At 34.3% G+C, this 16,458-nt stretch overlaps 1 protein-coding gene across 2 annotated transcripts in view; it reads right to left on the bottom strand.

Annotated features, from left to right (window-relative positions):
* Positions 1-16,458, bottom strand: part of LOC150101245 (serine/threonine-protein kinase STK11-like) — a 305,719-nt gene that overhangs the window by 222,374 nt on the left and 66,887 nt on the right. For both annotated transcript variants that reach the window (XM_090401375.1, XM_090401376.1), the window contains exon 3: positions 15,239-15,371. In XM_090401375.1, the coding sequence (XP_090257501.1) occupies positions 15,239-15,371 (133 nt within the window). The remainder of the gene's footprint in view (positions 1-15,238; positions 15,372-16,458) is intronic.

Genomic DNA, 16,458 nt, shown 5'->3' with positions numbered 1-16,458 from the left:
AAAAAGTCACTTCCTGGCACAAAGACACAGGACAAACTCAAGCCCTTCCATGTTGAAGCACCAAAAATTCACAAACAAGGTACACCCTTACACCCAATTGTGGACAGTATAAATAGTTCCCACATACAAACTGGCTAGACATTTAAATAAGCTGCTAGCCACTCTCACAAACAATTCTCCCTCCTTTGTCAAAAAATCAGCCCACCTAAAAAGCATCTTACAACACCATACCCTAAAAAGCTCAGACTTAATAATAAGCTTTGATATCACCTCACTATTCACAAATGTACCACTAATAGAAACCCTCAATCTACTCAATCTACCTTAGCAACCTAAGCAATATGTCATCTAAACTTGAACTCAGTCTACAACCACCATTAAATCTGTAGCTTCATCTATTTCATGATTTCATATTAAACTGAAACCCATTATCTATTTATTCCAAAATGCATAACTTGACATTTCTACATACTGGTTATGGATAGCCCTACTCACCTGTTTCCAAACTAATTGCTTAAGTTTTCCTGAATTTGCACTTCAGCATGCTTGGTGAACAAAACTCTCTCAAGACACTTAACACTCAAACCATTTAGATGCAGTCCATCAGCATTATACAAATTCTTCTTTCCATCAAACACAGACCACAAATTCTACATCACTTCTGCACAATCTACATAGAGACTCATTGGCTATCGATGTCCTCCTCCTCAGTTCGCCTCTAGCATAGCATGGGAGGAGACTTACAATCTCACCTTCTCACACTTCAGTTTTGCCTCTTCTAACAATTCCTTCGCATCCTCCCTCATAGAATATTTCTCGCCTCTCAAATCATTTGTGCCAAACAAGACAATCAGTTCCTTTGCCTTTTCTTTTTGCATCCGGATTACATGACTAATATCATAAATTTCTCCACCAGAGAAACACAATGTTGTCCCACTTTTATTAAATATTCCCCTGATCAATGAGTCTCTGTAGATAATGTTCTCCTTAACTTGTTTTTCTTGTTTGTCTGCTCAGTCTTTATTATTCCTTATGCCATTTGCTTCTTTCTCTTCTCAGCCCTGATAATCTCTTGTTGCTTCTGCAATTTTTAAATTTTGCACTTTGTCCTATGAAGGATAACATTCAAGAATGGCATTTATTTATGTCCATCCTACTGTCAATATTATCCACTCTACTAACATCTGCTGCATTCTTGTCACCTAATAGGCACTCACTTTTGAAACATTTAATATACTCTCTCTCTCTCTCTCTCTCCAGTTTCAATTTCCTTCCACATATCCTTTAATTTCTGCAACAAATACATTTCACACACACACACACACACACACACACACTTCACTGCACAAATTCCTGCAAATTCAAATCACCTGTGGTCTTTGCTGCCATTGTTCTGCCATACTGACAGCATCCCAGAGACAGAGTGAAGGAAGGTCATTGGCTACAATCCTACTGCTTGATATCTCCAATTATCTACTTGCTGAAACAGTAGTGGTACCCTGAATCAGCTATAATCTGACCTCGCAGTGGCTACAGAAGCACTGCTATCTGCTTCTACATTGCATGGAAGGTTCACGAGGTGGCCTCTGTATGCTGGGTGACAGAAGTCGGTGTCATTGTCCATATGAAATGGAACTCCATATCAACTGGATCCAAGACCAATGGGGGATCAATATTGTTTATAGACAAGCCTCAATTTGCTTTACAAAGCAATATCAGGTGTGCTCTAATCTGAAGAGAACCAGGGACACATTATCATTCCTCTAAGATCTGTGAAAGGGACACTTATGGTGGAAGTAGTGGGATGGTTTAGACATCTCATTAAGTGGATGCACTGGCCTGTATATCCACCCTAGCAGAACCATGAATGCTGCAACTTATAGAGATGACATTCTGAATTCTATGTTCAACTGTATGTGAGTGCAAACAAGGGAGACATTTATCCTACAAGACAATGATGCTCATCTTCACTGAGCAAAGCTCATGAACCGATATCTAAAAGTAGAGAGATCATCATATGTATGGACTAGCCAGCAAGGTTTCCTGACCTTAATCCTATTGAGCATGCCTGGAATACTCTAGATAGATATGTTGCTGCTCTCAATCCCCATCCCAAAACCTTGAGTGACTTAGAAGAGCTTTAAGGAGCAATAGTTGTTATTACCAACTGAGTTCCTGGACACCATTATAAAAGCATGAGACATCATTATGAGTCCGATATTGCTATGAGGGGTAACCACATTCCTTTATTGAGGCACTGTGACAATCTCATTTTGACCTCTTGTTTTTTATCCTTGTCTTCATGTACCCATTTGTCACTCAATTAAAGCATTTATTTACAATTTTTGTAGGTGTTTCACATCTTATTGCATAAAAATCATAATGAACATCTCGTTGTTCATTAATTTATGGAAACCAATGTATTTATGAGTTACCTGATTTTGATATAACACTGTACATGTGCAATGATTCAGTTTAAGACCAGCACTCTCCAAGTCATGCAGGTGCATAACAATTAAACCATCATTTCATCAACACCCATGTGTACTGATCAGAGAAGTGGAACTCCAGTATCGACATTCTGATGTCATCTCTAAGTGAAAGACTTTATGAATGGAAAGTAAATTTGAATATACTAAGGTTCATATAACATACAATCAGTATGTTAACACAATGCTGGTTACTAAGAAAAGAATAAAGATGAGGAGGGAAAGTCAAATTCTAAGCTCACATTCAAATTCAGTAATTCTACTATTTTCTTTTTAAAGGCAAAATAGATTTTAAAAAATTAAAATAATAATTCCAAACGAAGACCAAGAAGAATCAGTACTTTTCTATCCTGGAAAAGATGTTTCGATGTCCTAAAATACAACAGAATAATTTAGAAGAAAACTGGTTGAAAGTTTCCTTCTAAAAATAAAGGGAAAAAAGTTACAAAAGAAAGTAAAGAAAGATTTTGCAAGGCGAGTGATAGAATCATCATGGAATGCAGTGCCTGAGAGGATGACGACAGTGCAATTAACGAACTAGTTTAAGACATGGTACAATACACTGTGTGTTGCATAAGGTTGTCCAAAGTGGACGTCATTTAACCCCATGATGAGTCATGACTCCACGGAGGTCAGAAATAATAATAATAATAAAATTAAAAACAGAAAAAGATAATCGGATTGAATCTATGGGAAACGACCCTGGGATGGAAAAGGTAAAACAAAAATGGAAATGACAAAATATAATACACATAGCAAACTGGAATGTAAGAGGAATAGCATATAAAGAAATAGAATTAGACTAATTATTAAATAAAAGAAATTTTAAAATAGCAGTAATCACTGAAACAAAAACGAAATTAAAAGGAACTGTAAGAACCAAAAATTTTAATGTGATATACAGTGGAGTCGACAGAGACTAAAGAGCACAAGCAGGAGTCATGATTTGGATTCATAACTCCCTTTCAAAACAGTTAAAACATTATAAATTATGGAATGAAAGAATAATAGAAGCTAGAATAAAAATAGATTAGAGGCTATTTAACAATAATTGGTTTATATGCCCCAGAAGAAGGAAGAGAACAGGATAATATTGATTTTTATAATCAGCTACAAAACTTATATAATAAAATAAATAAAAATGATTACGTAATTTTAGCAGGAGACTTAAATGCAAGAATTGGAAACACAAAAATTAATAATAATATAGGAATACATGGAGAACATACTCTAAACAGGAATGGTAAAAAATTGATTGACTTTGCAGTTTATAATAACCTAAAAATAATGAATTCCTTCTATAAACATAAAGACATACATAAATATACTTGGGCAGCAAGAGGATGGAAATCAATATTAGATTACTTCATATTAAATGAAAAGACATCAAAATTTTCACTAGATGTTAAGAGTTCACAGAGGATATGAAATAAGCAGTGACCACTTCCTTGTTAAAATAAAATTAAGATTACCACCTAAATGGCTACAAGTAACAAGAACAGAAAGAAAATTTGAAACATTTGTTTATAAAACTAGACTAGTGAACGACACAAATGTACAATGGCTATATGAACAAAGAATTAAGCAATATCTAGATAAAATAAAACAAAATGAAGAAACAGAAATAGAATGGCTTAATATAAGAACAATACTAAATGTAGCAGCAAATGAAAGCTTAGGAAAGACCAAAAAATTCAATAAAAGGAAAAAACTGAAGATCTGGGATGATACAATCAAAGAAATAATCAAAAAGAACAAAGAAGCCTATCACAAATGGTTAAGCAGCTACTCCGAAGTAAAAGATTAGAAGATGAAATAGAATATAAAAGAATAAGAGCCATAGCTAAAAGAGAAGTCAGAAAAAGACAGAGAATCATGGAACAAATTTGTTTATAATTTAGAACATGATTTATATAAAATAAGACCCAATGTATATAAGATTTTGAAACACTTAAATGCAGATACCAAAGAAAACATAAAATTAAACAGTGAATGAAATTAGAATTTCTAAATTACTACACAGAACTGTGGACAGACAAATATTTTAAAAAAGACAACTGACAAACAATTAACGAAAATGAAAAGGAAATAACTAAATAAGAATTAGAAATCAGCCTGAAAGAAACAAGAAACAGAAAATCACCTGGAGAAGATAAGCTAGGTTCAGAACTATATAAATATGCAGGAACAACATTCAAAGAAAAACTCTTATTATTTTTAAATAAAATTTACTCAACTGGTATCCTCCCAATAGAATGGAAAAAAAAGCTATTGTGATTCCTATCTTTAAAAAAGGTAACAGAGATGACCCTAAAAACTATAGAGGTATCAGTATACTAAATTCCAGTTACAAAATATATAGCAGAATCTTAAATAGCAAACTAATGAAATATTCCGAAAACTTTATTTTAGAAATACAGAATAGATTTAGAAAAGGACGATCATGTATTGGCCCTGTTGCCTAAAATTAATAATAGAGAAAAGAAGAGAATACAATTTAGAAACACGTTGCATTTATTGACTTTGACAATGCATTTGACAAAGTTAAAAGAAACATTTTATTTAACATATTAAAAGAAAGACAAATACCAAATAATATCCTAAAAGCTATCACAAGTATATATGAAAATAATCAAATACAAATAAGATTAAATCATGAGCTATCATATACGAGAGATAAACCAAGGGGTCCGACAGGGATGTCCCCCTCTCAGCAACTCTTTTTATATCTACTTAAATGAAATAATAATAAAATGGAATAAAAATTTACATCAAGGAATCAAACTTTCTCCTACAGTAAACTTAAACATTCTCCTCTTTGCCGACGACCAAATAATAATTACAAATTCTGAAGATAACTTACAGAAAGCTATTTTAGATCTAAATGAGATATCCAAAGATTATGGTATGATAATATCAACAGAAAAATCAAAAACTATGGCCTTTAAAGGACAAGATCCAGCAAGAACTAAAATAGGAATAGATAATAAGATCTTAGAACAGGTGAATTCATTTAACTATCTGGGATGTATGATCACATATGAAAATGAAAAAGATATAAATGTAAAAATTGCAAAATATTTAAAAATAACAGGTGTAATTAACTCTATATTTAAACTAAACTTCAAAAACAAACCAGACTAAAAGTATACAATACATTAGCCCTACCAGTCTTAATGTATGGAAGCGAAATCTGGACAATAAAACAAAAAGACAAACAAAGATTAACAACAGCAGAAATGAAGTTTATGAGAAAAACTGCAAAGTATACCCTATTTGATCACAAAAGAAACGAAGAAATTATGAAAGAATTAAACCAAGAACCAGTAATAGAAAAAATTAAAAAATATAAACATAAATGGATGGAACACGTTCAAAGAATGAAAACAGAAAGATTACCAAAACAAGCCTTAAAGTACAAGCCATTAGGAAAAAGAAAACCAGGACGTCCTCTTAAACGATGACTTCTAAGGACGGAACAGACCATGATAGGCCTAAATCCTTGTTACGCATGATGATGATGAATAAAATTAATCTTAACTCTTCAAATTTGGTCTTAATATCTGGATCATTTTAAGTCATGATGAATATGTTTTTGAAAATAAGTGCAGTTTAAATTCTTTTCTTTATAATTATTTTACAAGAGGCTGTCAAGGCCACATCACGGCAAGGAGACTAGTTTCTCACTGTACGGAAATTATGTCCAAGCGTATCTTCTCTCACTGCACACATCCCCACTTTATCTTTCCTTCTAATCAAACATATAATCTACCCTATGAAGACTCTCACAAACAATAACAGTGAGACTGCAACAAAAGTGAATCTCCATCAAACTAATCCCATCAAAAAATTCACATCACAACCAGCCACAACATACAAACCAAACAAGAATCTCTTCACCAAACACTCCTCACTTTCACATCCACTTTACTAACATCCATGGCATTAACATAAACATAAATGATGTCCAACCACACTTGCAGTCTTCCAGACCAGACATCTTATTTCTGATAGTAACCCAGATCACAGCTACCCAAACTGCATACTTCACAATTCTTTTCACCACATGGGTGAAAAGCACCTGTGATTTTGTGAAATGACACCCAGGCAGAGAATGGCTAATTTAGAATCCCCTGTTTTTTACCTTCTCTGGCTCAAGGTTTCCTTGTCTCATACTTCAGGTGCAAACTTTGTTTGCTTACACTTGGATAAAGGATTAAACTAAATTTAGTATAATCTAGTAACTTTTATTTGATACATTTACTGGTCTACAAATGCTAATAAACATTCAGATCGCTTTTATGCACACAGCCATTCACATAACCACTCGCATCCCTTTCCATGAAACCTGACTACCTGCAATCCAGCTATCCAAATAGTGAGGTCATCTTCTTGGTGACCTAACCATCCTCAATTCCAACTGGTTCCTTTACTCCAACACCACTGACCAAGCAGGAAGAGAAAAAGTCTTTGCTATAAGTAATGACCTAACACAAATTGTACATCTGTCCACTCAAATCCCTGATAACCCTCCCTCCTCCCTCTCCAAATAATCTGGATCTCTTTTTGACCAGTTCTCCTTCCAGATACATTGTGGGGGTCATCTATCCTCTCAACAACTAGACCACAATATCATACAAGTTCCTCTCGCAGAGAACACCACTCCCAACCTCACATCCTCTAGCACTACAAAGGAACCAACTAGGATAACCTCTGGAACTTATACTCCCAGTTTCCTTGGTTATAAGGGAGGTTATAAATCACCCAAACCAGTTGTCTTATCTTCCCTTAAATTCATTCACACTAGCACTCATTCGCACTCACTACCTCTAAAGGCAAACTATTCCGCTCACTCACTGCTCTGTGAGAGAAAAACCTAGCTCTTATCTCCCCCTCCCCTTTTTTTTTTACTGTGAACGAACTTAACTTAAATGGATGCCCCATGTTCTCTTCCCATCTTCCATATAACAAAAAATTTCATCAGATAATATCCTATAATACACATTCAAAAGTTTATAGACCTCTATCATATCACTCCCCCCTTTCTCCTGTTAACCAAAGTCTGTAATCCATGTACTCGCAATCTGTTCTCATAATCTAAGTACCATAATCCAGATATAATCTTTGTAACTCTTTTTTTTCTCCTTGGAATCCAGGAGACAATAATACAGGTGTGGTCTTATCAATGCCTTAAAAAGAAGCAAAATGACTTCCTTATCCTTAGATGTCAAGGTTCGCTTCAACATTATAATTATCTTCTGAGTTATATTTGCAACTTTTGCTATGTGACCTTTGAACTTCAAATTCCTATCCACTAATATGTAGCATACCCCCCTGCTAATATAATATGCCAATGAAAATCTCATCACGCCATAGTTCATAACTTTACACTTGCTAACATTAAACTGACAGTCATTTTCGTTTTCCCAAATTTCCAGCTTATTCAAATCATTTTGCAAGTGCTGAATATCAGTAGCATCCCTGATTGCCCTGTCTATCTTTGCATCCTCAGCCAACAATTGCACATCAGATGTTAGACCCTGCCTGACGTCATTAATGCACAATATGGCCCAAGGACTGAACCCTGAAGTACACTACTGGTCATCTTAAATTTGAAAGATTCACACCTACTGTATACCACTTTTTGATATCTGTCTGTCAACCATCCCCTGATCCAAGATTATATTTCAATTCCTTATTCTCCAGTTTATGCAACAGCCTTTCGTGTGGTATCCTATCAAATGCCTAAACATATCTGGTGCTTATTACAATATAATGGAAACAACAAATAAAAAAAAAAGGGGGGGGTGATAGAAGTGTGCCATCTAACTACCAACCAATTGCCATCACCTCTGTCCTTTCCAAAATAATGGAAAAAGTCATCAATAGCTAACTCCTCCACACTTAGAGATCCAGGAATTAATCAGCGAACACCAGTATGGATTCTGCCTTCCAAGATCCACAGTCAACCTTGTAGCTTACATCACCGACTACTGGACACATAGCATGGAAGGTTTGGAGAAACTTGTGCTGTTGCCCTTGACATTTCCAAAGCTTCTGACCATGTGTGGCATCCAGGCCTATTAAACAAACTGCCATCCTTTGGTTTCCATGCCATCCTCTATAACTGGGTAGCCAGCTTTCTCCCAAGTCTTGCGAGTCATGATATATGGTTCCCTCTCTTTGAGCTTCACCATCAATGCCAGGGTGCTTTAAGGATGTCTTATCACCTATTCCCTTTCTCCTGTACATAAACCTACTCACAATAGTTACTAATTCCATCCATAGTTTTGTATCAATAGTACTCTTCACCCATCCTACTCACTTGACAAACCATGCAGTACAGGGATGCAGTAACATCGCAGGCTACAACTAGAGCCTTAAACATTGATCTACATACTATCCTCTAATGGTGCAAGGACAACCCCCGTTATGTTCAATGCCACGAAAGCACAGTTTTCCCTTTTCTTATGCAAAAGAGATCTCAACTTATTTATCTTTACCCTCAGTAATACACAAATCACCAGAGAAGATCAGATCTCTTTGCTTGACTAGTCCAGTCTTTCCTGACATAAACACATCACATCAATAGCCTCCTCAGCATCCAAGAAACTTGGCATTCTCTTTTGTTCAAGAACCTATTTTATACCCAACCAACTCTTCACTATATACAAATCTCAAATCCACCCATGTTTAGAATACTGCTCACGTTTCTGGTGGTGCATCTAAAACTTCCTCTCTTTCAGACTCACTTCAACCTCTATCTCACAGGGGGAGTGTTTCAGCACTGTGTCTATTAATACTACCGATGCTTTCATGGTCACTGCTCCTGTAAATTGGCAACCATCATTCCTTCACTTTCTGTTGCACCTGCTAATACAAGAACTGCAGTTGCCCAGCACCCCTTTATTGTGCAACTGCAAACATGCCAAACCTGCTTCTATTCATCCTCTTTTATTCTGTCCAACTATGTCCTCTGAAACAGACCTCCTCAAGAAGTATTCCTAAACAACTACAATCTGCAACTCTTCAAAAAAAAAAAAAAAAAAAAAAAAAAAAATTCTATATCAGTCCTCATCTGCATTCCACACATGGCACTGATGTGCCTATAGGTCCCTCACCCTTTCATGTATGCAATCAATAGATATATACATACATATACGGTTGACCCTTGAAGAACGTGGGTTTGAACTGCGTGTCCATTTATACGTGGATTTTTTTGGTGTTATTAGAAATTGGAATATTAGAAAATTTGAAAGAAAAAAAAAAAACTCAGACTTTCAATATTTCTAGGCTACGCCTAGAAATATCGAAAAAATTAAGAAAAAGCTAGGTATGTCATGAATGCATAAAATATATGTAGATGTTAATCTATTTTATCATTTACTACCATAAAGTATATATAAATCTATTACAATAAGTTAAAATTTATCAAAACTTATGCACAAACACTTATTCGAGGGAAATGTAAACAAACGTAAAGATGCAGTATTAAATTATAACTGTATAAAATTAACTGTTATTAATAAATTAGTTAAATTTAATTAATTAGCATTAAAATATAAAAAATTTATGACGATTCATTCATTAGCATATAGGCTAGGCTACCGTGAAGTAATTGTATCAATTACACTAGGCTACCATACAGCAATTATATTGCTTCTTCGTTATCAATGCATGAATCATTATACCTGTAAATAAATATTATTATTATTATTATTATTATTATTATTATTATTATTACGGGTATCTCCATGGAGTCAGTAGACTCATCGCGGGAGACCCAAACTAGCAAAACAATATCTGTCATATCTCTTCTTGAATTCATTTACAGATGAAGAGCTCACAACAAAGTCAGGCAATGAATTCCACTCATTCACCACCCTCCAGGCAAAAAACCTTGTTCTGACACCTTTGTTAACCACACTCTTCTTTAATTTCCAGAGATGACCTCTTGTTCTTCCATCACTATCACACAGCTGAAACATTTCCCCTGCATCAATCCTATAAAAACCTTTTAGTAATTTGAATGTTTCTATCATATCCCCTCTTCTTCGCCTATCAACCAATCTCTGCAATCCACAAGCTCTCAATCTATCAACGTAGGGAACATTTTTTATATCACTCACCAACTTGGTCACTCTTCTCTGAACCCTCTCCACAGCCTCCTCATCTCCAAGGAATCCAGGTGACCAGACCTGAGCACAGTAATCCAAATGTGGAAGTATCAATGCTTTATAAAGGGGAATAATAACCTCTTTATCTCTGGATGTCAGTGTGTTCCTCAACAACCAAGTAATCCTATGTGCAATCTTGGACACCTTAGCAATGTGTCCTCTGAACTTCATCTCCTTATCTACCAATACCCCTAAGTCCCTAGCCTCATCAATCTCTTGGAGTACCTTTCCATCTATGTAGTACACAGCTGGTAATCTTTTAATCCCAAAATGCAAGACTTTACACTTTTCCACATTGAACTGACATCCATTTTCTTTTGCCCATTTTACCAGCTTATTTAAATCCTCCTGCAAACTTTCAACATCAGCTTGATTTTTTATTGCACTACACAACTTTGCATCATCAGCAAACAACTGAATATCTCCCTTTAAGCCGTTTCCTATATCATTTATATACAAATTAAACAACATTGGCCCAAGCACAGAGCCCTGAGGCACACCACTGGTCACCTGCCTCATTCTGGACTCGGCTCCTCCATACACCACCTTATGGTATCTCTCCCTGAGCCATTCTCCTATCCATATCACCAATTTAATATCCATTCCCATCTGCTCCAATTTGCGTAACAGTGTTCTATGGGGTATCCTGTCAAAAGCCTTAGCAAAATCCAGAAGTACCACTGTGTAGCCAGTTCCTTTGTCCAACTCTGATGTTATTCTATTATGGATAGTTAATAGATTGCTAAGGCAGGATCTACCTTTAACAAAACCATGTTGGCCTCTATAGAGTATCATATCCTGATCCACCCATTCTTGAATTTTGTCTTTAACCAACTTTTCCAATACTTTTACCACTACTCCTGAGATGGTGATTGGTCTGTAATTCAATACTGCAGTTTTAGAGCCACCCTTATGCAAAGGAACCACTTTGCCTAACTTCCACTCCCTAGGGACCATACCAGAGTTCAAACTTAAATTAAATATCCAGGTAAGAGGGGTTGACAATTCATTTGCACATTCACGCAACACCCGAGCTGATATTCCATCTAAGCCTACCGCAGTGTTTGCATTTAAGTTTCGCAATATATTTAATACCTCTGATTCTTTAGCGTCAATTCTCACATTAGGTATTGCTATAGGTATAGAGATATCCTCACTTGGGTGATAGACTTTTGAGAAGTGATCACTCAGTAACTCGACTATTACATCTGATTTTGTCACCTCAATACCATCAGCACCCACTAAGGTTATCCTTCCGAAGTCATTCTTCCTCTTACTTGCCACATAGCGGAAGAACTCTTTGGGATTACCCTTGATCTCTTTGGCTAAGGTCTTCTCATAATCTGATTTAGCTTTTCTTACTATGCTGGTAACCTTCCTAGCTTGAGCCTTGTACTGCTCATGGGTGTCCTGATCGCCCTTCTCCTTGTAAATTCTCCATAACATTTTCTTTTTTTGTAGTTCAAGCTTGATACTACTGCTCATCCATCTAATGCCTGCCTTGTTTGACCTCCTGACCATGGGGACACAATCTGATATTGCTTTCCTCAGATACCCGCTGATTTTATCCCAAGCACTGCTAACATCTTTCCCTTGCAATATGTTCTGCCATGGGATGGCTGCAAGATCACTCCGAAGCTTGTTATAATTGCCTAACCTGTAGTTTCGTACATACCCCTTCTTAATAGAAAAATCCACAGATTTTGCAACCTCCCAAGTCAATACCACATGATCGCTTTCACCAACTGGAGGTAACGAGGTCACCTTACTTATGCATATAACCTCTGAACCAATAACCAGGTCCAACACTCTCACACCACGTGTCCCTTCAGTTACGTGCTGTTTCAAGTAATTATCTCGTAGCAGATGTATGAACTCCATTTCCTTTTTGCTATGTGATATTTCCTCCTTCCAATTGATATCACCATAATTAAAATCCCCCATAATAATCACTAAGCCTTCACTCATTGCACTAAGTTGCTGATGCATGAATTCAATATCTCCCCCTGTACTCCCTGGCCTATAGCAGCATCCAACTGTATATTTGGTTGCGTTGGTCACTATTTCGCACCAGACTGCCTCAAATGAACTCTCATTCACATGTCTATCATCATGATATACTACTTTCTTTGGCTGCAACACATCAGCTATCATCAACAGTACTCCTCCTCCTGTTCTATCTTCTCTATCCTCCCTGAAAATACTGTACCCATCACATTCAATTCCAGTGACCACATCTTCTGCTGACAGCCAAGTTTCACTAATGCCTACAACTTTTGGTGAGATTTCACTGACTAATGCCAAAAATTCTTCTCTCTTATTTCTAATGCTTCTAGCATTGGTATACAAAAATTGCAGATTCCCTCTAGATCTTGTACCGGCTTTAGAACTGATATATAAGTCACTAACTACCGTAGTCCTATGCCGATTTTTTTCCCCTTATGAATTTCCCCTTATGAAAGAAATATGAATTTCTTTTTCCCATTATCTTTTCATTTTTGATGTCTGGTATTAACAATACATATAACATCTACAGTGTTTTGTATCAGTATCTACACCAATAGACAATATTGGTGTAGATACTGACAGACGGATGATTCATCTTGTGAACAGACAACGTAAACTTACGGTATCGATAAATACCACACTGTAAATGTATTTTCTCTTTTTTCTGATTTTCTTAATAACATTTTCTTTTCTCTAACTTACTCTATTGTAAGAATACAGTATATAATTACATATAGCATAAAAATATGTTATTGGAAAAGTTTCTAGTCAATAGTAGGCTGTTAATAGTTAAGTTTTTGGGGAGTCAAAAATATATGCAGATTTTCGAACAATGCAGGGGGTCGGCGGTCCTAGCCCCTGCGCTGTTCAAGGGTCAACTGTATATACATATATATATATATACATATATATATATATATTAAAAACATCCTAATAATAGATTTATTGAATTTAATGCACTTTATTATAATCATTTTTTTCACATATTTTATAGAGAAACTCAAGACATTCTAAATCAGTGATGTCCAATCTTTTCCATGTAAGAACCATATGCAAAGCCAGATTTGTTTCGCAGGTTGAACTGATCATCTTGAGAAAAATTAGTGTTATATTTTCCATATCTTGCTACATATAAAAAGAAGCTTCTATTATCACATTTTTTAGGTGCTATATTAAAAAATTTAAAAAATGCAAATTCCCAGCACTTTTATGTGCAACAAATCTGTCAGAAATTTATTTTTTTTAGTTATATTAATAAAAATATGACTTACTTTTGTTTTTTAAATACTTTACTTTTGTAAAAAATTAAAAAATACTTATTTTTTAAAAAAAACTTACTTTTGCTTTTAAATGCTCACTTTAGAAATTTTACAACATGAAAAGGATCGCTGATTTTCAATATTAAGGTGATCGAATAAATATGATACACCTAAAACTGAAAATATTCAAAAATTTTATTAAGTACAATACATATTACCATTTACTTGATATTTAATGAGATGATTGACGCTGGATATTTACAGATAATCATTAAAAATTCAGATGGAAATGTGATGCCAATTTTCAATATGAATTGAAGCTCAACTGTTCTTGTTTCTTTTTAAAGGCTTATTTGATTTCATGCATGAAAATATTTTTCACTCAAGTCTTTGATCCAATGAGCCATTTTCTTTGGCTCTTTGCCTAATTGTTTGTTAAGACAAGGTAACATCTGTATCATTGTTCATTTCTTCTGCAACAAATTCACAATCAGTGAATTGTTTACTTTCAAAAATGATCAAATGTAAAACATTGATAACTGGCACTTACAGAAAATAAATTTCTTCACACATGCATTTCTCCAGTATGTTTCGTTTTCATGATTCATTTTGTAACACTGAATGCTTTTCTTTTCATAACACTGCTATCACAGTATTGTTTTAAATTGCATTCTTTAAAAACAGACAGTCTCCTTACACACCAAACACATTGCTTTTTATTATACTCAATGAAGTAATAGTTTTCAGTCCACCTTTGATTGAAAACATGACACTCCTAATCAACTTTCCTCTTTTGAAACATTAAGGATACTTTTTTAATCTATGCAAATTCAATATAATGAACAAGTTATATCAAAATAGCAGAATTGAACAATATGAAATGATTGATATTATTGATATAACTACATTTAGCATGGATATAACTGCACTGGAATACATGTGCATGTTTGACAAAGTTAAGCTCAATGATTGCATGCCTGTGAATGGCATTAAAAAAAAAAACAGAATTTATGGCATAAACACCTGACCTCTTAGCTTCAAACACACTCCCACACATTTACTGCAGTGAGTGCTACAGTCTTAAATTCATTTACTTTCACTTATTTTAATACTGGATGTACACAGTTCTGGAGATAATAAAATTTAAAATGCTGTTCAGTTCACTTTTTGCACAGGTCAAACAAATTATTTATGGGTCATATCTAGCCTGCAAGCTGTAAGTTGGACACTATTGTTCTAAATCATTAAACCAACTACTATTTCATCCCCCCCCCAATAAAAAATAAATAGAAAAAAGATAACTTACTTCAGCAACTCCTAAATCGGATATCTTGAGGGTGTTGCAATTTGTAAGCAGGAGGTTGCCTGGTTTGATATCTTTATGTATAATACCCTGACTGTGAAGATATTCTAGGCCATCCAATAACTGGCAGAAATACCTGAAATATACATATATATATTTAATGAAAGCGATGATAACATTTACTAACTTGATTAAAAATAAGTATAGAGATGTCCTAAGATCACAAACAGTGATCTTAGGACATCTCTGTGTGCAAATTACTGTGTGCTTATATATTCATTCAGCATAAAGTAATTCGCCAGTAAATAACATTTTTTTCTTTTCTTTTTTTAAAATTCAGGATACCTCTATCTACTCTCTAAATAAACAAACCTTCTATGAAAATACGTATGTATCTCTAGTGTATTATACAGAATCCTCCTCAGACATAACCTTTTATTAATAAACTAATATTTAATCTCATAACTTATTAGTAAATCAGTTTTAATAACCAATATGATAAGATTAAAACTTTTGTTAAACAGCATTATTATCTGCATACAGAGCAGGTGAGAGTAAAGTAATGTAACAAATACCATTGCTGTAAAATGCACAAACCAAATATTATTATTATAATAATATTTTTTTTTAATAGAATAGAATAAGTTTGTCATTCATTCATACATATATTGAGTATTTACAAATATATAATTCAGATAAAGTACAAACATATAAACATATATAAATTATAATAAGAATGCTGCATTTTTTTGCAATTTCACTAATGTATTTACAATGCTATATTTAAAAAAGATAAAAAAGATTTTTTTCATAATAATGAAATATTTTTAGAGTAAGTGTTAAATGAAAGAGATTTTTATATAGAGGATATCATCATAATATTAATCCTACTGGCTGCGCAAATTGTTTAAATATAGGATTTTATTTATTTAATCCTGTGTATAGAGATGATCTCTGTTCAACAATTATTTTTTTTAATTCAGAATGTACAAGAGTTCACTCGGATTGGTGCAATGACCTCCTTTTTTACTATTTCTTTCAGAATCCAAATAATCACTGACTACCAAAATGCAAAATAAATGCATTTTATAAAATAAAAACAATATATATACACTTCAAACAACTTTTACAAAACTATAACTAACTACAGAATTAATTGGATCCAAGACCTTTTAAAAATGATCTTACACTTAACACTAGACTAAACACTTTGTTTGCACAAT

Source organism: Typopeltis vanoorti, chromosome 12 (genome assembly GCF_054136105.1).
Source record: "Typopeltis vanoorti isolate ZY-2024b chromosome 12, IOZ_Tvanoo_1.0, whole genome shotgun sequence".
Lineage (NCBI taxonomy): Eukaryota > Metazoa > Arthropoda > Arachnida > Uropygi > Thelyphonidae > Typopeltis > Typopeltis vanoorti.
This window is presented reverse-complemented; position numbering and strand designations above follow the sequence as displayed.